General features: G+C 36.6%; 1 protein-coding gene across 4 annotated transcripts in view; it reads right to left on the bottom strand.

The window, feature by feature from the left end:
- LOC139937611 (DNA repair protein RAD51 homolog 2-like) overlaps positions 1-22,783 on the bottom strand; it is a 289,111-nt gene that overhangs the window by 104,101 nt on the left and 162,227 nt on the right. For all 4 annotated transcript variants that reach the window (XM_071932865.1, XM_071932855.1, XM_071932837.1 and 1 more), the window contains exon 10: positions 17,633-17,711. In XM_071932865.1, coding sequence (XP_071788966.1) covers positions 17,633-17,711 — 79 coding nt within the window. The remainder of the gene's footprint in view (positions 1-17,632; positions 17,712-22,783) is intronic.

Genomic DNA, 22,783 nt, shown 5'->3' with positions numbered 1-22,783 from the left:
ATGAGTCTTCTGAATGGAACAAGTTTACAAGTGCATTGATTTGATTTGCCTTTTCAAAATATTTGGTAATTGTTTATTTATAAGATAAAAAAAAACCATCAAAACACAGACAAATATATTTTAATTGTTTCCGCATGGTTACACTCTAAAGACACCTAGGTCAGAATTGACCCGAATACCTGACCCCAGTAATACAGACACCCATTCTGGGTCAGTGGTCTGGCTTTGACTCAGATTCTGTGTCAGGTTGAAACAGCTTTTGGGTCACTTTACATATTCTGGTTCAATTCTGCCAAGAAGATTTAAGAGTGTAGTATAACCATAAGAAGATTTAAGAGTGTAGTATAACCATATGTGTAACCGTTCAGTTGTAACAAAGCCTAATAATTATGACAAGTGCTAAACCAAAACAGAGCACCGCCAAAAGTTCTTTATTACAAAATTGTGATAAAGGGGAAGAAAAATTTGATCCTAGATCTGCTAGTTACAAGCCAACAATTGCTGCGACTGGCACCTTGGTCATTTCTTGCATAGCAAAAATTCCAGATTATCCCAACACCACACTCTTGCTGGCGGGATCATGGCTTACAGAATCGCCCTGTATCGGCGGAATAGTCGGGACTTGTGTAGCACATTGAGTGTTTTGGGCTTAGGGTATTATTATAGAGGTTTTACCAACTCAACAAGAAAGTCTTCCAACTCAACAAGATCGTCTTGCACCGAGACTAGGAATTGTGCAAACATATGAGAGCCAAGCTATGCTGATATGAGAGACTCATAATCCAGGTCTGGCAGATTGTGGGAGCTAGGCACATCCTGTGCTTCCTGATAAGGGCTAGGGCACAGGACAGGCCAAGGGGAAGTCATCTCCCTGGAGAGGAAGCTTACGCACTCATCCAGATGGCCAGCAGTCAACGTTTTGGCGGGAAAAAGAGTTACTGGGCACTTTTTTTGTCTTGACTTGGCAGGGTTCCATGAAAAAGAGCACATTAGAAAGACTAAAATACATTCGCCGGGCCAGCAGTAGAACAATAGGCCTAAGCAGGACAAGTTTGCAAAGAAAATTGACACAGGAAAAATAGAACAATAAGCAGGACAAAGTTCTCAAAGAAATCAAGACAGTAAAGTAGAACAATAAGCAGGACCAGTTCTCACAAGAAAATCAACACGGTAAAGAAGACCTGTTCAGTTATATTCACATGACATCATGTGACCGCAAACGGAATATATTATAAGCAATAACTAGACACTGATCGTAATATAATGGCAAATGACAACAGAACAAAGAGTAAAAACTAAGTATGCTTTGAATCTGTTATGCTTTTGAAGTTGAAGCATCTTTTGTTAAATTTGGTTGCAACACTATATGTATTTATTTTGGAGTGGGTGATCATGGCACTTAAAATGTAGTTCTGGGGTCACATGTGAAACAAAAACTCTTTTCTAGAATTGTACAAGAATAAAAAATACTGTATTATAGAAGCTTTTCTATTTTCTTTTCATGTTTGTTTTCCTTCTGGTTTTACGTTTGCACGCCAACAGTTAGGAACAATGCACCGTAAACCCAAAGAGCAAGCTTAACCACAGGTATTTGTTTCCTCAGTGGCAATGATTGCAAAGAAGTACTAAAGTTGATGCAAAAAATAAAAAACTACTTTACTTTTAAGACAAATCACAACAGTTGCATAACGATAATTGCTTCACAGTGTGTGCTGTTAGAAAAATCTGATGCCTACAACTCACAAAAAAAAGGAAAACACAAATTACATGGACAATAAAAAAATAAAAAAATCCTTTATAAAAAAGAGCCACTTTTATCAACATCCTCAATGTAGTGTTGCTTTGCACTTTTTATACATCAAGGATGCAAGGTCAAAGGGGCCTGTGTGTTATTGCGGATTACCCTGGATGGATTGGTGGTAAGAAAATGTGTCATGATCAGGGGTTTCTGGAAATGGTGTGTTGAAATCAAAACACCTTTCAGGAAAACTGAAAAGAAAATCAACATATTAAATGTCAATTGGAAAAACCCAAAATGTATTGCGGAAAATTCGGTTTTATTTATTTTGAAATTACTTTTTTTCAGGAAGACTGTCGATATATTGAACACTGATTGTGTCATATAGATTTTCAATAATGCTATGAAAGTAGCCACAATGTTACAGTGATTATAATCAAATTATTGGCAATAAGGGAATCAATGTATGGTGAAGAGGTTTTCAACTAGTGGTTTAAACCCGCAGAGGCCTGGTTCTTGATAATTTTATCGAGATGAAATTAACACTTTTTGGTCAAAGAGTAAAATAAATGCAAAAATTGTAATTGTTCAATGAAATCTTTCAACACACACCTCCAGCTATGAAATGGTAAGGCCCTCGGGTAAACAACTCCTTATAAGGAGATTGCTGTGCGCGTCGCACGTATCGCGTGATGTGGCACAAATGTTCCAGCCGTTGCTCTCGACCATTAGAAATGGTGAAACTGTCTTATAAGCACTTTTAACTGGTGTGATATCATTCGTTCAAACACCCCCACGTGATGCCCTCTCGACCAATCAGAATTGATAAACTGTCTTAGGTATTTATGAATGGTAGTTCTTACAGACAGCTGCACCATTTATGTATGAACTCACTTCAAGGATAACATGTAAGTTTTATCCCAAGTAACAAGTTAACCTTGATAACATTTTAAATCAAATGATCAAGCAAGTCTAAGAAGGTCTGCATAACTTTGATTACAAGACCAACATTAATCAGCAAAGCGTTAGAGTTTAATTAAAAAAATAGATATTTCTAAACTCAACTCCACAGTTATTTGGCATTTTGAACACTTTTTTTGGCATTGGAATTTCCCAGGTTGTTTGCCTGTAATCAAAATATATAGAATTTCACTTCTTTATAAGGACATGCGTTCCATCTCAAAAAGTGGATTTTGGTGGCTGATAAGATGTCACCTGATATAACAGCGCTAATCAACGTTATCAGAACCTGACAAAAAAAGGAGATGTACTTATGACCTTTTGAAAAAAAAGAATGAATGGAAGATTTATAGTTTATTATAACACACCTCTTGCTTGTTCTGTATTCTGGTTGGCTGAAACACGGTCACGTGTGATGAACTAATATAGGCTAGTGATCGCGCGCGCGTGTTTTGCGAGTACCAGAGCGGGCAATAGTCTTTGAGTATAGTGCACGCGATAACAGCGCCCTCTCTTGACTTGAACCGTGAACAACAACTACAAAACTCCTTTTTTCTATTCTTATTTGACATTTAAGATTGAGTTGTGTTATAAAACACATATTGACTGGCATAATTCGATAACTAGAGTATGTCTTTTCCCCCTCGGGCCTGTGAGTGACCAGAAGAGGGGCCTATTTCCCTCCGCCTTCGGCCTCGGGAAATAGGTCGCTCTTCTGGTCACTCAAAGTCCCTCTTGGGAATAGACGTATACTAGTTACCTTGTTGCCAGTCAAGTGTATACTAGTGGTCCTAACAACTAATGGATACACCTTTCATAAAATTAGTCATTTCATTCAAAGACCTTATAAACTGCAACACTGAGTGTAACTATTACCTTCATTTTTACATTGTCTTGTTTCGGCCAGATAGGAGAACAAACATCTACCCTCCCCTAAAAAGGCTTAATAAAGACCATGCAGTGCCCACATAATAGTGACCCAACAAATACATGAAAATAATAAACCTGTAAAAATTAACATGAAATAGTTTCATCCTGATTAAAATTTGACATCGATAACAACACAATTGGACTCCCAAGATAAAAATGTTATTTTTACTAGTTTCTTCAAAACCACGGTATTTTTAATGCAAAGAAAGAAAATAATGGGAATTTTTTTAATGTGACAATCTTTAAACCATGTAAGTTATGAGTAATTCTGTGAATAATCCATGTTCAATCTTACCAATGTTATATCGTAGGAGGTCCTGTTTTCGAGGTGTCCCTGAAATCGTGGCAAATCTTTTACCTATCTGTGCGCGATGTAAACGGTCCCTAGATAAAAAAATTGTGGTTTTATTTGCCAGGCAAAGAGTCTCCTCTCCCTTGACAAAAACTTAGAAACACGTAAGGCTCCACTGGTTATTTTGCACTTGTAAATGCAAAAAGTTTGGTATTTTAGGCATTTCTACAAGGTACAAAAATATGTCATACTGTTGAGGCCATATACAAATATTTGCCCACCCAAAAAGTTTCATCAAACACTATTTCAATTCACAGTTCATGATGATCAAATCATGTGACTGAATATTTTGCGGAGCATTCTGAAAAAAAAGTACAGAGGCTTAAAGAAGCCATGTGCCTTATATCATTTTCTAATATTGTTGGAGATTTTTATTTTTTAACCCTCATATCAATATTATGATTAATATTAAAATTTAAACATCAGCTTGTTGATTCAATTATCAGTGTTTATTTATACGCTTTATTATAAATTTTAAGAAAAAAAAGGGATTTGAAAGCCAATAATTATTCACACTTTTTATTAAATTATTTACTTTCGTTATTTTTTGCAAATTACCGTGGTAATTTTTAAAATTTCATTAAAAAATATTTTGAATAAAACGAAGGCAACTGGTGGCTATAGAGTCATACACAGAGTCTCAAAGAACACTTGTAGTCACTGCAGATGTTTCTTCCATGTATTGCTTCACCGGGAAACCATACTTTCTTGTTTGCCGTGAAAACAGGAAAAACTCAAAACAAATGGGGCCAGTTGAAGTCATTGAAGATCGGTGTGTAGTGTGAACATTTCAATGTCCATCAAGTTTTAATATATGTTTGCATACTTCATATTAACAAATGAAGATAATTAGGGCATCGGTTGGTATATGGCATCATTATTTTTTCCCAATTCAAAGAAAAAGGCATAATAGTGTGAAAACTGGTAAGAGGAGGATACACACCCTTCAAATCAAAGCAAAGCAAGTCTCCTATACAAAAAAAAGTTATTGACTCACACAAGTTCAGTACTTGACTAACACCAACAATAGAGGGCGCTATCACAGTATTGCAGTCTTCACTTTTTGGAAACAACTGCAATCTTCTAATGAAATCCATGAATCTGTGGAACAAATCTGTGCACTTGTGGGAAAAGCTGACACAAATCAAATGGTTAAAGTCCCATTTGTCAAGCCATGTATTTATCCAATGTACAAGGTAATTATACACATTTAAACTTCAGTGTAAAATAATTTGGATCACATTTCAAAGGTAGCTGCAATAATATAAGGTGGTCATGTTTTTTAATATTTTGGAAAGATTTTTGGTAAAAACTCATATTTGCTTAACTGAAAATACATAGAATATGGTGGATTTTGTAGTTGACAAATTCCTTTGTCACAGTTGTGTTCTGATTTGGGAGTTTTTGTGATTCTTTCTTTTGACTTTGAATGCTTCAATTAATTATGTTTTTATTGGTAATTGTCAAAGTCCAGCATCTCCAAGCTGTGTGACCCAAAATAAAAAATAATCAAATAAAAATGATTTAAGACATGTATTGTATGTTTAACCAAAACCTTTTGTTAAGCTCTCAAAAACCTACTCAATCAATCAATCAATCAATCAATCAATCAATCAGAGGGAATATAAATAGCGCCAAAATCAACCAAAGTTGTTCTAGATGAAATTAATTTTGATACACATGTTGGAAAAGAAAACATTTGAGGAGTTTCTTGAAAATGTGAATAGTGTTAACATCCTTGATGTGGTTAGGGAGAGTGTTCCATTATTTGGGTCTATTGTATTATTATTCATGGTTTATTAAAAACATTCAATTTAGTTGCCATAGGCAAAATAACATTGAATTTACAAAATTTACAGTGAAACAGTAAAATTACAGACAGAGCAAAATTGGGTTTGACTTTAAAAAATGGGGGGGGGGGGCATAAAAGGCACACAGGACATCAACTTAGCAAGAGTAGAAAAATATTACTGCAAAAAATCATTTTAGTAAAACTTACACAAAATTTTTGTTAAGGAGTTTGGTCATGTAAAGAATTGCACTATTAGCGAGTCGCTTGGTATGTACATTAGGGGTTGTAAAAAAATGTGTTACATAGTGAACGGCCATTACTATCTCCTCTTGTTTTAGGAAGCCCTGTCGAAGTACATAATTACTGCTCGTGAGACACTTATTAGGCAAATATATTTAGGAAAATATAAGTCAAGGGAAGTGAAAGATGACTTCTTGATGATGAATTTTGTTGGCTGATGACTATTTCTATAAGTTCTGAATTGTTTTAAAATACAGTTTCATCAACAAGTACACAATATGTCGATGACTAGAGCAACTTGCTAGTCGAAACGTTGAGTACTAAAGATAATAAATAGAAGTCCCCTTGATCAACTAAAGCATATTAGTAGTCCCGACCAGTTTCCTACCTTACGCCCAAGTTAACGAGCAGAACAGTTCTTTACAGAACTGAGAAGTCTCACAAATTCTGAAAAATCTACTCCACACCATGTCATGACTATCTCTGAATGAGTTGGGGTGGTTCTGAAAAGAACTGTTGAAACCAACTTTTCAGAACCACCCCAACTCATTTAGAGATAGTCATAACATGGTGTTTCCGCAAACCTTTCCATACTCCAAAGTAGTAGAATACAAAGCAATTTCTCAAAGGAACATAATCTACCCAGCAAGTAGATGCAAACGTGGTGTTACAGCAAACCAAATATATATTGATACCTCACCATGCAATGCCTCAAATCCAATATAAGTACTCAAAATCATTTTAATGAAGAGATTAAAATCTCTCCTGACCCGAGTATTTCGGTATTTTGGAGTATTTCTAAAAATGCACAGTTAAACTTTGAGATATAAAAACAATTCAATAGCCAAGCAAAAGGGGAAATTTAAAACAATATTTTGAACAAAATAATGTACAAAAACCCAGGCCTAATTGAAAAAGTATTTCTGACAAAAGGCACATTGATTTCAGAGATGCTATAAAAATTAAAGTTCATTATCAAATATGCATCCTTTTATGCAAATTTGTTCCTTTAAAGGCAGTGGAGCCTATTGGTAATTACTCAAAATAATTGTTAGCATAAAACCTTACTTGGTAACTTGTAATGGGGAGCTGTTGATAGTATAAAACATTGTGAGAAACAGCTCCTTCTGAAGTAACAACGTTTTGAGAAAGAAGTAATTTTCCACAAATTTGATTTGGAGACTTCAGAATTAGATTTTTAAGCATCTGAAAGCACACAACTTAGTGTGACAAGGGTGGTTTTTCTTTTATTATTATCTCGCATCTTCAACGACAAATTGAGCTAAATTTTTTACAGGCTTGTTATTTTGTGCCTATTATGTTGAGATACACCAAGTGAGAAGTGGTCTTCACAGAACGGATCAACCGCAGGACTAATTGTAATATCCCTTATATTTGGATATTTTGGAGTTCAATTCCAGGGGTTATGATCAAGCAAGGCATGCTGGGAAAAAATGGTGCGGCGAGATAGATCACCCCTGGGAACGAGGTTGCTCATTCAGGTTCAGGTTTTCTTTTTGTTTAGATGAGCCTATAGCTCTAAAGTTAATAAACCTACTAATTATTAACCTACTAACGTGCCAATAACCTACTTAAAATTGAACAGAAAAATGCAGTCTAATCGCAAAACAATATATTTGATTCATCTTTTCGCTGACAGACTTGGACACTTATTGAGTATTTCCAAATATTTAGCATTGGTTGCTATGAGAGGCTACTTCAGCATGGTGCACCCAACAACAGAGCCATATTCCACAGCTCTGCACTTAGCAATAGCGCCCTCTGTGGTGGGAGATGGTACATCTATGAATAACCAAAGACTGCCACCAAAATCCTCTTTTTCTTGTAATCAATTTAGGTTTGAACATAGAAAAATTTACTGACCTCCATGGTTTATTGCTTGATTTCATTAAACATCTTTAGACAATCAGTTATTTCAAAATCATTTAAAGCCAATGAGCACTGGTAATAATTGTCAAAGACCAGTCTTCTTACTTGCTGTATCTCAACATATGCATAAAATAACAAACCTGTGAAAATTTGAGCACGACTGGTCATCGGAGTTGCGAGATGACTATGAAAGAAAAAATCATCCTTGTCACACGAAGTTGTGTGCTTTCAGATGCTTGATTTCGAGACCTCAAATTCTAAACTTAAGCTCTCGAAATCAAAATCGTGGAAAATTACTTCTTTTTTCGAAAACTACTCCACTTCAGAGGAAGCTGTTTCACACAATGTTTTATACCACCAACCTCTCCCCATTACTCGTTACAAAGTAAGGCTTTATGCTAACAATTATTTTGAGTAATTACCAATAGTGTCCACTGCCTTTAAGTATATTCACCCAACAAATAGTCCTTAGACTACAACTGCGGTTTGGTTCCAATATGCAACTTTCGCTTGAAATTGAAAGATGAAACAGATGAAGCTCTGTGTGGAAGGAATTAACTTGACACAAGGTAAAACTATTCATTAAACAATTAGATCTGCAGACAAGTCTTTGTAGCGATTCTATGGGGAATACTTTTACAGCCCACCCCAAAAAAAAAAAAATAAATAAATAAAAATCTGAACATAATTAGTAGCATAAATATGACAGACTAGTGTCATTGAATATAAACACTTTTTTCCATGGCTCAAATTAAGTTTATTCTGGACGAATGCATATATACATATTCGGGTTGATAGACAAACATTTACAGACTACGCACTGCCAATACAAGCAATGTGTAAATTCACTATTCAGGCATTTTGTAAACTTTGGGAAAGAATTAGCAAATGCCCTTAGCACTGAAGTTGTGAAGTAACATTATATTACACTCATGGTATTATTGATGAAGGATCAACATGTATGCACAGTAAAGCAGGAACAAAACCCACTTGACAGTGAAGATCAACTTCAAGGTAGAATATAGAGGCATTTCTCCTGCCTTTCACCTCAGTAGACCTAGGTTCGAATCCCTGGCCAGAGTCTTGCATGTGGAATTTGGGGTACTCCTCCCACAACTAAAACTGATATTTCTTCACCACCTTCTCTCCACAGGGTATCTTCAGGCCTACGAGTCACAGTGGTAGTCACTTTTCAAGATCCATTGATTCAATTTAAAAACACTGGACACTATTGGTTATTGGCAAATTGACTCACTTGGTGTATCTCAACCGATGCATAAATTAACAAACCTGTGAAAAGTTGAGTTCAATTGGTCATCGAAGTTGCGAGATAATAATGAAAGAAAAAACACTCTTGTCACACGAAGTTGTGTGCTTTCAGATGCTTGACTTCAAGACCTCAAAATCTAATTCTGAGGTCTTGAAATTAAATTCATCGAAAACTACTTCTTTCTCGAAACCAGCGTTACTTCAGAGGAAGCCGTTTCTCACAATGTTTTACTATGAAAGAAAAAAACCACCCTTGTCACACGAAGATGTGTGCTTTCAGATGCTTAATTTCGAGACCTCAAAATAGAAGGTCTTGAAATCAAATTCGTAGGAAAATTACTTCTTTCTCAATAACTACGTCACTTCAGAATGTTTTATACCTCAACCTCTCCCCATTACTTGTTACCAAGTGAGGTATTATGCTTATAACTTTAGCAGTAATTACCAATAGTGTCCACTGCCTTTAATTCATTATTAGTAATATATTCTAAAATGTTGTTTACCCTACTCAAATTATAAGCACTGTATACTTGGTGCTTCCCAACTGTATACTTGGTGCTTCCCAACTGTATACTTGGTGCTTCCCAACTGTATACTTGGTGCTTCCCAACTGTATACTTGGTGCTTCCCAACTGTATACTTGGTGCTTCCCAACTGTATACTTGGTGCTTCCCAACTGTATACTTGGTGCTTCCCAACTGTATACTTGGTGCTTCCCAACTGTATACTTGGCGCTTCCCAACTGTATACTTGGCGCTTCCCAACTGTATACTTGGCGCTTCCCAACTGTATACTTGGCGCTTCCCAACTGTATACTTGGTGCTTCCCAACTGTATACTTGGTGCTTCCCAACTGTATACTTGGTGCTTCCCAACTGTATACTTGGTGCTTCCCAACTGTATACTTGGTGCTTCCCAACTGTATACTTGGTGCTTCCCAACTGTATACTTGGTGCTTCCCAACTGTATACTTGGTGCTTCCCAACTGTATACTTGGTGCTTCCCAACTGTATACTTGGTGCTTCCCAACTGTATACTTGGTGCTTCCCAACTGTATACTTGGTGCTTCCCAACTGTATACTTGGTGCTTCCCAACTGTATACTTGGTGCTTCCCAACTGTATACTTGGTGCTTCCCAACTGTATACTTGGCGCTTCCCAACTGTATACTTGGCGCTTCCCAACTGTATACTTGGTGCTTCCCAACTGTATACTTGGTGCTTCCCAACTGTATACTTGGTGCTTCCCAACTCCTGCAGAAACAATATTTCACAGGCTGTCAACTCAAGTAAGACTCGAACCCAGGCCCCTGCATTCTAGAGCAGATATCTTTTACCACTAGACCACCGAGTGTGCCAGGTGACTGGAGACCATTTCCAATCCTATAATTGTAGCAGCTGCTACCCCACAACAATTTACAGGAAAATTATTGGAAAATAAATTAAATCCCATACTCCAGTTTTCAATAAACACGCAGAAAACTTTTAAAAATGTAATCAAATTTAGAGCTAGAGAGAGAAAGCGAGAGGGATAGGGAAAAAAACGTTTTTTTTTTTTTTCAATTAAAGTATAAGCGGTATTGTTGTTGTTGTTATTGTTGTTGTTGTTGTTTTCAAATGAATTATTCTTAAAGGAATATTACAGAATTGGTTTTGCTAACAAACTAGTTGCTTGCAGCGTAAGCACTTCATGTAATCCACCATACACATAAACTGACAAACCTGTAGAAGTTTGAGATCAATCGGCCATCTGGGTCATGTGAAAATAGTAAAAAAACGATTACACATTTTTGCATGACAGACAGAATTATTTCTGTGGAGAATTGGTACCGGTATGATCTTAACAATTAGTGAGATTTTAGATTGAAACAAATTACTGCGAATAATCGTGAACAATTAAATACCTGTAAGCGGTGCGTTTACATTCTCAATATTTCACAAACTTCATGTATAAGAAGACTTGGGAGGGGGCAACAAGTCATTTCATTTTTTATTAAGAGTGCATCTTTATGCAGGCAGTAGCCTTCAGTGACTCAAGTGACAAAGTACAGTGCCCCTGTTCAGTACAAGTCTAACGAAGCTTATGAAGAAAATCCAGAGCCTCGCCGATTCATGCATCGTTGATAATATTAGTCTATTACTGCACTGGATACGCAGATTTGCAATACATGTGAACCTTATATATCTGCAACACAGCGCTGTCTGAAAGTGATGGCAAGCCCCGGATAGCTGCCGCAATGACGTCAACAGTGTGTCAGGATCCACAGAGTGGAAAATAGGCTCCCTGGGCAGGCTTAGTAATTGGCTGATGCTTGCTGGGTTAGTTTAATTCCCATTTTCTTTTTTTTCTTTTTTTCCCAACAGACTAAAGAAAGGAGACGAAGAAAAAAAGAAGCCTGGTTCAGCTTTACTGCTCAATCGTTCTGTTTTGTTTATTGACGGTAATTCTGAGAGCAGGTAGGGATTATTGATGAGGGATATAGGTAGCCATGACAGTTAGGGACCTAGGGTGGTGGGGGGGGGGGTGGCTTAGAATAAAGCGATAAAGAACCGCCGTATCATTCCATCCCCAGTTGGTAGGATAAACAGTAGGATGGCTCAGATTACTGTTCACTGTAAAAAATGTCGTGCTCATCAAGACAAACATCTCAAGATTTTTTAAGTAGCAGACGAAAACTTAAATGTAAAGGGACATGGCATAATGTTACTCTTGAATGAGAGATAAATCTTTAGTTTGCCATCGCCTGTGGGGTTTGTCCTATCCATACTGACTTAAAGAGCACTGACTGTAGACAATACAGTGCTTTCCAACCATTCGAGTCAAGACCAAAACCAAAAACTGGCTACAATTCTTGCTTTTTCTCTTTGCTGAAGCCAACATTTCATATGCGAGAATACAAGACTTGCATGTTTAGCAAAGTTAGGAGCAAAGAGTACTTTGACATTGATTTACAGACTTTGTAGATCCTGCTTTGTGCTACATTTTAACTTCTGCTAAAAAGGTAGCCTGTCCCCTCAGTGCCCTAAAGGTCATCAGGTGAACAATATAGTTACATCCAACGCCTAATCAACAAAATTATTAACGACTCTCCCTGGATTGTTCAGACAACGAACCTTACACAGATTTATCAGCAAACAGATTAAAGAAATCTTCCAATCTGCTCTACAAATAAAAATACCTCAGAAAAGAGCCCATACCTCCCTTAAAAATGGAACAGAAGTACATTTAGGAACTGTGTCAGTGAAGCAATTTCTGCCACTGGATCTGCTGATCCCCAGCAAGCTAAAAAACCCTTTCAGTGGTCAGAATAATTTCTGGAAAAATTCAATCATTTGCAAATCCTCCTTTGGAGCAGAGTTGTTGGCATTCCTGATCGGCCAGGGCAAACTAGTTCTTTGGTTAATGCCATGATCAACACGGGGGCATCGGTTTTAAATCCTCGTGGCACTGGGTAGATTGTTCTGATAATCTCTACTGGCTTTACACGCTGCACACTTGCCACACAAAGCAGGGGGATCATATGCAGGTCCTAGGGCCAGAATTCCCTCCTCCGAACCAGCGGTCGCCTGAACAAAATGGGTTTGTGGGGCACTTCAACACGGTTTTATGAGGGGAGGGATAAAAGCTCTTTGAAGAGTGTCTGAAAAAGAGTGTGTTTTTTGTCTGAGGTAGACTGGTAGATCTGATAAAACGAGCTTGGTGAGACGCTCTGCTTTTAGGACCTGCTCAAAACACTTCAACAAATAAAGAGTATCTAAAGAAACTAAAGGAGATGTTGCGCTGGCCAAAATAGGATAAAGGGCTTCTTGAGATGTAGGGAATGGCAAGATGTGATTATAACACAAAGGTTATTGACATAATTGGGATTATTCTTTGACGCTTGAGTAAATTTAAACGAGCACCACTGTGAGATTGGCATTTTGTTGAATGAACCTTTTTGGTCAAAAGCTGAATGGGAATCAATTCACAGATTCTACTGATTTTACCCCCAAATATTTTACAATCATGGTGACGTTTTGAAAAAGTCAATTAAACACTTCTAGGGGAAAGCAGGTTAACAGTCAAACTATCATATGATGTGTACTTTATGTGACTGACCTCATGTTTGTTTTTAGCATGGCTGAGCAGTCAAGTGCACTTAACTCAAGCTCTGGTGTCTCTGATCTGTGGGTTTGAGTCCCGGTCTTGACGCTTGTGTCCTTGAGCAAGACAACCCTAACCATTATTGCTTTGTCCTTTGGATGGGATGTAAGGCCGTAGGTCCTGTGTGTTGTGTAATGCACATATACAAGAACAAAGTACACTTAGAAGGGGGTTCGCCCCAGGGTTTGGTTGGCTACAGATTGTGCCATAGCACTCTGAAATGGTAACCCAGTATGTAAATACATGTAAATGGGTCTTATATTTAGATTAAAGCTCCAAATACCTTTGTAGCAAAAATATTGAGTGCTTTGAGACACCCTAAGAATAGCCTGAACATTCTTAAACGTCCGTTTAAAACCTTGCAGGATCGTTGCCAGGCGATAAAGGCCCTCGCCTTCAACGCGGGCCTTTATCACACGGCAAAGACCCTGCCGGTTTTAAACGGCCGTTAAATAACTCGTCGCTACCCTTTTATTCCCTTATTTGAACAGCTCTGTGAAAATCGGTGCAACAAGCTTTTCACATGAATCAGCTCATGAGACATTTCCTTCAGAATCTATTTTATGTTTCTGAAATAAACAAAAAAGTCAAACTATAGATCCCTCACTCCACTGTCATGATCTGCCATTTGTTAGAGTCACTCTGCATGTAGAGATGCAGGTCTCATGACTAGTACATAACCTAAAACTCACATTGCACAGTAACTTACAGGGATTTCGTCTCCTGTAATGGTGCAAACAAGATTTATCATGGTGAAAACCTCAGGTGAGTTGGGTCACTCAAGTAATAAAATTTATTACTTTGTTAGTCTCTCATTGTGCTGGACGCACCAACAGTAACACCTCTAGTAGAATTATTCCAAACAATGACTCCATTCCTGTAATAAAAAAACACCACCCAAAACCACTGCAGAAGTAAATCTTTTCAAAATCTTTAATCTTTCCATCCTCTAAACAAAGTTACATAAGGGGAAAAAGATTTGAGAATTCTGAAACAGAAAATCCTCTTAGTAAAACACAGCTCACAAGAGGGCAGTGTTTGGAAGACCAGCAATGATTTTTTGACTTGTGATTTCATTATCACTAAACACAAGAGGGGGTGCTTTCTATTGATGACTTTTGTGACTTGGGCAGTCAACCGCAATTGAGACAGAACCAGAATAAGTTGTCAACTGTCAAATTCCTAATCTCTTTCTCGAGAAAATCCTGTCCCAAATCACTCGGAAGATTAAATAAATTGTTTGTTATCAGTGTATCAATATATGTGACTCCCATCCCACGCAAAAAAACAGGCACGTCTCAAAAATAGTGCAGTGGCACGAAAACCCTACTGTCAGCACATGCCGACATAATTTAACATTTCCATTGTGTTACCCACGTCATACAAAATGGTCAGCTTATATGCCATGCTATCCTAAGCTGGATCATGCCACGCGTCCTAAAGGGGGTGTCAATCAACAAGGGTCGGTGCTTTGGTCTAGGAGGGGGGCAGGATAAAAACTCTGCCAGCGTCTTTTTTTTTGACGAAAAACGGTATGTCCATTGTGCATGGTAGATGAGACCAAATTATAAAACTTGACTTATTAACTTAGCGAACAAATACGCTTAAATGAACCACGGCGAATTGTTGACTAAAACACAAAACAAAACCTTTTAACCTATTGGAAAAGCTTGTCAGCATGTGCTGTCAAGGTAGCACGGGGGCGTTGCAAACGAGTGGGGCCCTAGCTGGAGGGTTATCAAGACAACTGAAACATCAGTTAAACATTCTATGTTGAGAACAAATTTACCTTATATGCCCTAGTTAGATATTATTAGAAAACCTGTTCAGCATCTTTTTTAAAGGCACTGCACACCTTTGGTTAATGTCAAAGACCAGTATATTCTCCAAAATAAAAATAAAAAACCTGTGAAAATTTGAACTCAATTGGTCACCGCAGTTGCAAGAGAATAATAAAAGAAAAAACACCCTTGTTGCACAAACAATTTGTGCCCTAATACAGATGCCTTAAAAAGACTTCAGGCCAGAAGTCTTTTTATTACTTGTGTGAGAAATTACCTCTTTCTTAAAAACTACGCTACTTCGGAAGCAGCCATTTCTCACATTGTTTTATACTATCAACAGCTCTCTATTGCTCATTACCAAGTAAGTTTTATGCTAACAATTATTTTGAGTAATTACCAGTTGCTTTAATGAAAATTTCCCTTATTAGGACAAATATCATGCCTGTGACTAGTAAATGTATAATTTGGTGTTACAGAAATGAGCAAGTACTCTAACCCTGACTGAAGCCCACCACTCTCTGCAAGACTAACGGAAAAACATGTTTTTCCCATCAGCAACAAAGTGTAAGTTGTAGTAACAAAACCCACACAACCAATGCACTTGGTACCTTCTCTTTGTCTTAAGTTACAGTATCCTACATTTATCATCTCAATGACAAAGCAATCATTTTATTCATTGTATTAGCTTCCCAATTGTACATTGTTAACTTTTCTTGCTTTGTTATTTGTATTCTTAATTTTGTTGTAAAGCGTTGTGGTACCTTTTTTGTGTAAGAACGCTATATAAATGCTTAGATTATTATTATTATTATTATTATTATTATTATTATTATTATTATTATTATTATTATTATTATTATTATTATTATTATTATTATTATTATTATTATTATTATTATTATTATTATTATTATTATTATTATTATTATTATTATTATTATTATTATTATTATTATTATTATTATTATTATTATTATTATTATTATTATTATTATAAACTATTACGCTTCATTTCTATTACTGAGCTCCCCCTTAAAACATGATGATTTTGTTTGATTCGTTACTTTAGTTTACTTCATGTCACACTTGTCTCTTCAATTATATAGATTATATACATTACCTAATCAATGTTAACTAATCAATGGTATTTAATGGCAAGCTGTTCCCTACAGAGTAACTTGTCATTTACATTTTTTGGGAGGCTGTAATTAATGGAGTTGCACAACTTGTCTCAAGAGAAGAAAAAAAAGAAAAACCACCAGAAAAGTGCTTAAACTGCACACTATTCATCCTCATTTTTTAGAATCCAAGCATTTCAAAATTGTTCTGCGTGATAATTACCCACTAATGTAACAGATGTTCCATTCTATATCCTATGAAACATAAACAATGTATTTATTCAAATTAGTCAAGGCTCGGTAGAAGGTGTGTGCACACAGGAGTAAAAAGGTATTCAGGCAGAAAATAAGATCGCAAAGATAAAAATAATAATCGTCCGACAAAAAAAAAAAAACCAGGACAGCTTCTGGTCAAATCAATATTTGGTTAATTGCTGATTCTGCTTTAGCTAGCACACCTGACAGTTTTATTTGTGAAAGGGGGAATTTACAACATAATGTATGGACATTATGTCACTAGGATTAAATCTGCATATTGCTTGACGGTTCAAACACACTTTCTGGGAGTACTTTTTTGTTTGACGTGCTTTGGAGCTTCAAATTTTGTTGTCGAGTACCTTTCTGCTCCATGTATGCAATAGAACACATTAAATTATCAGATGATGAAGACAAAATTAAAAAAGCATTGTGTACCCAAAACAAGGGCACAATGAAGTTTACTGGAGAAACGGCAGAAGCAATTGAAAAGGAGTGTTTCAAATTAAAACAATCTTTGAACAAATAAGTTATGTTTTGGTTTCTCACATGGTCAAGTGACAATGCAGTGTGACAGCCAGTGTGGTACGTTTTTAATTTGGGCTACGTAAATCTAAGATGGTCCCTTCAGAGTTTGCAGATTCTGGTAACTACTTTACCAGCCAGAATGCCGTGTGATGTATGTATGTTTATGAATCATTCCTTTCCTAACAAAATGTAGTAAGCAATTTTTTCCATTCAAATTGGGACCAGTGGGACCAGGGACCAATTCAGTGCTCTGATTCCCGAAAAGAATTCTGCGCTTACAGACACCATTCCCTGCTAACAGACTAAGCACCAATTTGTAAACGAAGAAAAGGCCTACTAATGAAGTACACATACAGACATTCCTCGCTAACCTGTGAGTTAACTTAACAAATTTTTAAAAGCCATAATTTTAGGACCATCCAGCACACTGTCTTGACTAGAATTAGAGATAAAGAATTTTTTTTTCCAGGCACAGAAGGTTGTTAGCATTAAAATGGCTCCTAACAGATGTTACATTTTTTATAACAATGAGTAACAATAACTTGTGACTACACTGACTTATGAATGGCAGAAAACCAATCAAACTTTCACGCTCATCTCCTATTTTTTGTGAAAATGAAAATGATTTGACTTACCCTCCAGTTGGATTCCTTTGTCTTGGATGGTGTAGACAAGACTAACAAATGGAGCAATAGGAGACTTGGCAACCAAAACCTATCGGAAGAAAAAACATTCAATTTATTTGTGCTTTACCTAATACTGATGCATGTTGGCACTGATTATTAAGTACTTTCATGAGTCCTATCGGGAAAAAATATACCCAGGCATATTAATTAGGTTGGATTCGAACCAATGACCATTGCTATTCTAGAGCAGACCACCACTGAGCTTAACCGGTGAACAGAGGCCTGCCAGCTATTTCTCTATTTTATTGCAGTCTTTGACAGCAATGCTAATTTCTTATCTAGACACTCAGATTGCAGTTTGTGCTAGTTTTAAGCTAATTTGAATGTTGGGGTTTGAACAAAGAAAAATTTACTAGAGCGAGACTTGAACCAACAACCTCCGGTTTAACGTGCCGACGCTCTACCAACTGAGCGAACTAGCCCTATGTTGGCGGTGCCCCTATTTTGTCAATATCTTTCTTCAGGGGTGCCAGTCAGAAGCCAACTTGTAACTGTCATGTTGCCAGGGATCACAACAAATTTATGACACAACCTGGAAAGCGGCAGCCAGGGGATCACCTTCAAAAGGGGATCCAACTTTTTATTTTAGATATCAAATAATAAACCACAAGGGAGACTGACTTAGTAAATTTTGAATGATTTGGGGTTGAACAACATGTTGGTGGTCTATTTTGAATTTGTAAAAAAGAAATCAGCAAATTAGTACATTTTAAAACTTGTCATGAGATGGTGCTGCTTGAGATGATGAAAATTTGCCTAGGGCTATGGGTCCACCATCCTGATGAAATTTAATAAGTTTTATCTTGTCAAAACGAGAGGATTGGAGTAAACGTCACAAATAAGACCTTGTGTGCCTTGCAGATGGATTGCAAATTAGCCGATGCTGAAATCAAGATATTAACCTGTGGAGGGCATCAGTTTACTTCATTAAGTCATCAAGGGTAAAGTTACAAATTACATTGAAAGGAACTGTCATGTTCACTAGTATCTTTTTATAACAATTCTTTATAAGTTTATTAAATAATTTCTCTTCAAAAACGACAACGCGTCAGCTAGGCAAAAATGCTTCACTGAGATTGCAAAAGATTTTGAATTAAATCAGAAGATAACAATATTTTGAAACCACAAAATATTTGTTTTTATTGTAGCTGTATTAATCAAACCTTTTTGCAAGGGCTTGCTGGACCTTTGTTTAGTTTTTCGAGCACCATAAACAAAAGATAGAAGTAAAGAACAGGAAACCTAATACAGACACACACAACTCTGTGTTGCAGTCACTGTGTGGACATTTCTTTGCTCTGTACACTTAGGAAATAACACTGCGTGGACGTATGTAAGTCCACATAGTGTTTCAAGACCCTAAATTATGTGGACTTCTTTTGTTCTCAGGTCCACACTTGGTATGTAGCGTTTATAAGTTTAAACAAGAACACAACCCGACCCCCATCCCCACAAATATAAGCACTTTTGGGTCAGATTGGTACAATCCACATTTAAAGGATTTGGGTACTTTTTTAAAATGTCCATAGATTTACATTAAACTTACAGGGTTTGAAGATAATGACAGTGTAAAGCTTCCCTTCAAATCTTACTTACTGAGGTGCTGTAGTTTTTGAGAAATGAGTAAAACAATGTCATGAAAATAAGTTTGTATATATAATTAAAATAATTTTCGTCTCATGAGACGAAAACTATTTTCATGACATTGTTCTACTGATTTCCCCAAAACTACAGCACCTCAGCACGTAGTATTTTTAGGGAAGCTTTCTACTATCATTAACTTCAAACTGTGTAAGTTTAGTGTACATCTGTGGACATTGTGATTTTTGTCCTACAAAAGTTACATAGACCCTTTAAAGCATGACAATATTTTCCCTTGCAGATTACAAACAGTGAAGACATCTTTAACGATTTGCTGTATCCTTCTCTACACCAACTACAGACCATTCAACTTAATGAAACAGAGAAAAAAAAATGGGTAAAAGAAAAACACCTCCAAGGTTAAAAAAACATACATCACATGTGACGTCAAGATAAGTCACAATTGAATCCTTTGTTGCAACCTTTCTGACTGTCTCCTAAATACAATGGCTAAAAGTATGGCAGTCACAAATGATGATTTGTAATGCATTTTAATTGATAAAGAGGGGGAAAGGTCTGTCGTCATTAAACAGGCTTTTGGCAGACTGCGCAGTTTTATTTATAATAACAGCCTGCGTTTGGAATTCATAAAAGACCTTTATCCTTAAAAGCCACATGCCAAAACTAAAATTTGTATGATAATTATTGCCAGAGAAATATAAATAAGTGGATATCACTAAGGGACTTGTCTGTGGAAAATCGGGATATAACACTAAATTTGTGTTTAGTTTGTATGTCATATTATAAAACATGGCTGTGTTATTGTCTGGCACATCTTTATCAACATATAAGAAAAGAGAAGATGAAAAAAAGCCCTGCTCAACAATAAAACAATCCACAATATAGTTAGTTGCCAAAATCTCGGAGTATAGGCATGATACTTGGCTCTTGGAAAAATATGGACATTTGATTGAGTACAAGGGCACACATACATGGTGTAGGCTTTAGTAGACTTTAGTGCCGGCAATATAACATTTTTGCTGATTTTTGTGAGGGCCCCCCCAAAAAATCAGAAATCAGAAGGAAGAGTGTCTGCTCCATATCTCTTCAAAGCTTTATAAGTCAGGAATTGTATACTAGTTCACATTTTGGTGGTCAATCTCGATGGTCTAGTTGGTATGACACTGCTCTAGAACTGCAAAGGTCGTGGGTTCGAATCCGATGCCTGTTTTCACAGGACTCGGGATAGTACCGAGTATACAGTGCTTATACACATCGGTGTATATGGGTAAAACCAAAATTAATAGTTCCAATGTTGAAAAACACAAAGTTAACTCTCCTTTATGTTGGAGGCAGTTTGCTGTTAATACTATAATTATTATGTATTTCTGGTAATAAAACAAAGGATGCCTCATGAGTGAACTTAATCACTGTAGCTGAGGAAAGCCATTGGACCCTTTCAGTACAGAAAAAAAAAAAACAAGTTCACAGATTTACAAATAATTTACAGGGTGTACAGAAGGTAATGGTGAAAGACTTCTCTTGAAATATTATTCCATGAAATGCTTTACTTTTTGAGAAAACATCAAAACAATATAAATTCTCGTTAGCGAGAATTACGGATTTGTTATAAACACCATGTCATGACACGGCGAAACATACCGAAACAAGGGTGGGTTTTCCCGTTATTTTCTCCCGACTCCGATGACCGACTGAGCCTAAATTTCCACAGGTTTGTTATTTTATATAGAAGTTGTGATACACGAAGTGTGGGCCTTGGACAATACTGTTTACTGAAAGGGTCCAATGGCTTTAACAAGGATGCTTGCTACGTGAACCAGAAACATAACCCCCCTATGATAAGTGCTCTTGATCCTTTTACGTGCACTACAAATCCTAGTATACGGGACATATCTCAAGGATACAAGTGCCACGACTGGGACTCGAACCCACACTCAGCTGATCAGACACACTCTAGAGGTCGGGTCCACAGCATTCCCTTATAAGGAGTTGTTTACCCGAGGGCCTTACCATTTCATAGCTGGATGGATGTTGCGTTGAAAGAAATCATTGAACAATTATATTTTTGCATATATTTTACTTTTTGACCAAAAAGTGTTGATGTTTTTTTTACCGAAAAGGTATTTACGAATGGGAATCAAAGTGTGTTGAATCGGTTTTCAACGAGTGGTTTAAACCACTAGTTGAAAACCTCTTCACCACACATTGATTCCCTTATTCAAAAACCAGGTTGGTATTGAAACAAATTACAAAATCTCCTGAAAAAGGATTAGTTAAGTTTCCCTGTGGTGTGGAAGACAAGAACTATCCTAAACAGTAAATTCCTAGAGTCCCGAAAGAAGAAGCAGTAGTAAAGAAGTACTATAGACCTTTATCATGCTGCCTCCATCTTGGTCATGTTCCTCGTATCCAATAGCAACAATGAATGCTAATAATCTTTTTGCAATTAGGAACCAAACTATTTAACATTGACATAAATGGGAGAAATTCAAGATGGCTGCACCATGATATTGGTCTATTGCAGAAGCAGGAAAGAAATTTTCTTGAGTCATTTCTCCCTCCCCAGGGAGCTGAGAATGAATTAAATGGCCCAGTATGACCAGGGGTACTAATATTGAAAGAGCTTTGAGATGCCCTTTGGGTGTATAAAGTGCTATACAAAAACTGATTATTATTATTACTATTACAATTATTTCTGAAAAAACAATTACTAGAGAAAAAAACAAAAACAAAGGAGAAAATATAGTATGAGCAGATTGTTAATTTTTTTTTTTTTTTACCCAAATACATCGTTGTTTGTTAGTACGGTCCTTAGTACTTTCATGATTTCTGTAAAAAAAAATATCACAGGCATACTACTCCAGTGAGATTCGAACCCACAATCTTTGCAATTCTGGAGCAGTGTCATACCAACTAGACTAATGAGGTTGCCCAGTAGCTAGAGGCAGTTCGAATCCTATGTTTTATCAGCGGGTACAGAAATCAATCCGATTGATTGAGTAATAAATATGAAATTTTTGAGACATCATTTTCTTTCAAACTTGTACTTGTGATTGGGGAAGAGGGTAGTTTTTAAGAGGTTATTGACTTCTACACGCAGCTGCCACGAACAACCCACAGGGGACTCGGTCAAAACCATTCCTCAAAACTGCTGAGAAATATATGAATTTTTGATAAATACATCTAGACTGGCTCTCATTTGAGACTGTCCTCTCGTTCGGGACTTCTCTGCAGGCTAATAAATTTCAAGTTACAAAACGAATATTATATATAAACCATTATGTGTCGATGTTTTACTCTAGGTTTTTATTTTCAAGTAAAAATTGCTCTTGACAGAAAACGATGAAAGAAAAAGAGGAGGTGAGAAGATGGGATCTTATGGACAGAAGATGAAGGCAAAGAAGTTGTTGTTACTAATAAATACCCATAAAGTAGGTGCGGTGTATGTAAAGTTCATGTGCAAATGAACACAAAGACATAGAGACATAATTGTCAACA

This window comes from Asterias amurensis, chromosome 1 (assembly GCF_032118995.1).
Source record: "Asterias amurensis chromosome 1, ASM3211899v1".
Taxonomy (NCBI): Eukaryota; Metazoa; Echinodermata; class Asteroidea; order Forcipulatida; family Asteriidae; genus Asterias; species Asterias amurensis.
This window is presented reverse-complemented; position numbering and strand designations above follow the sequence as displayed.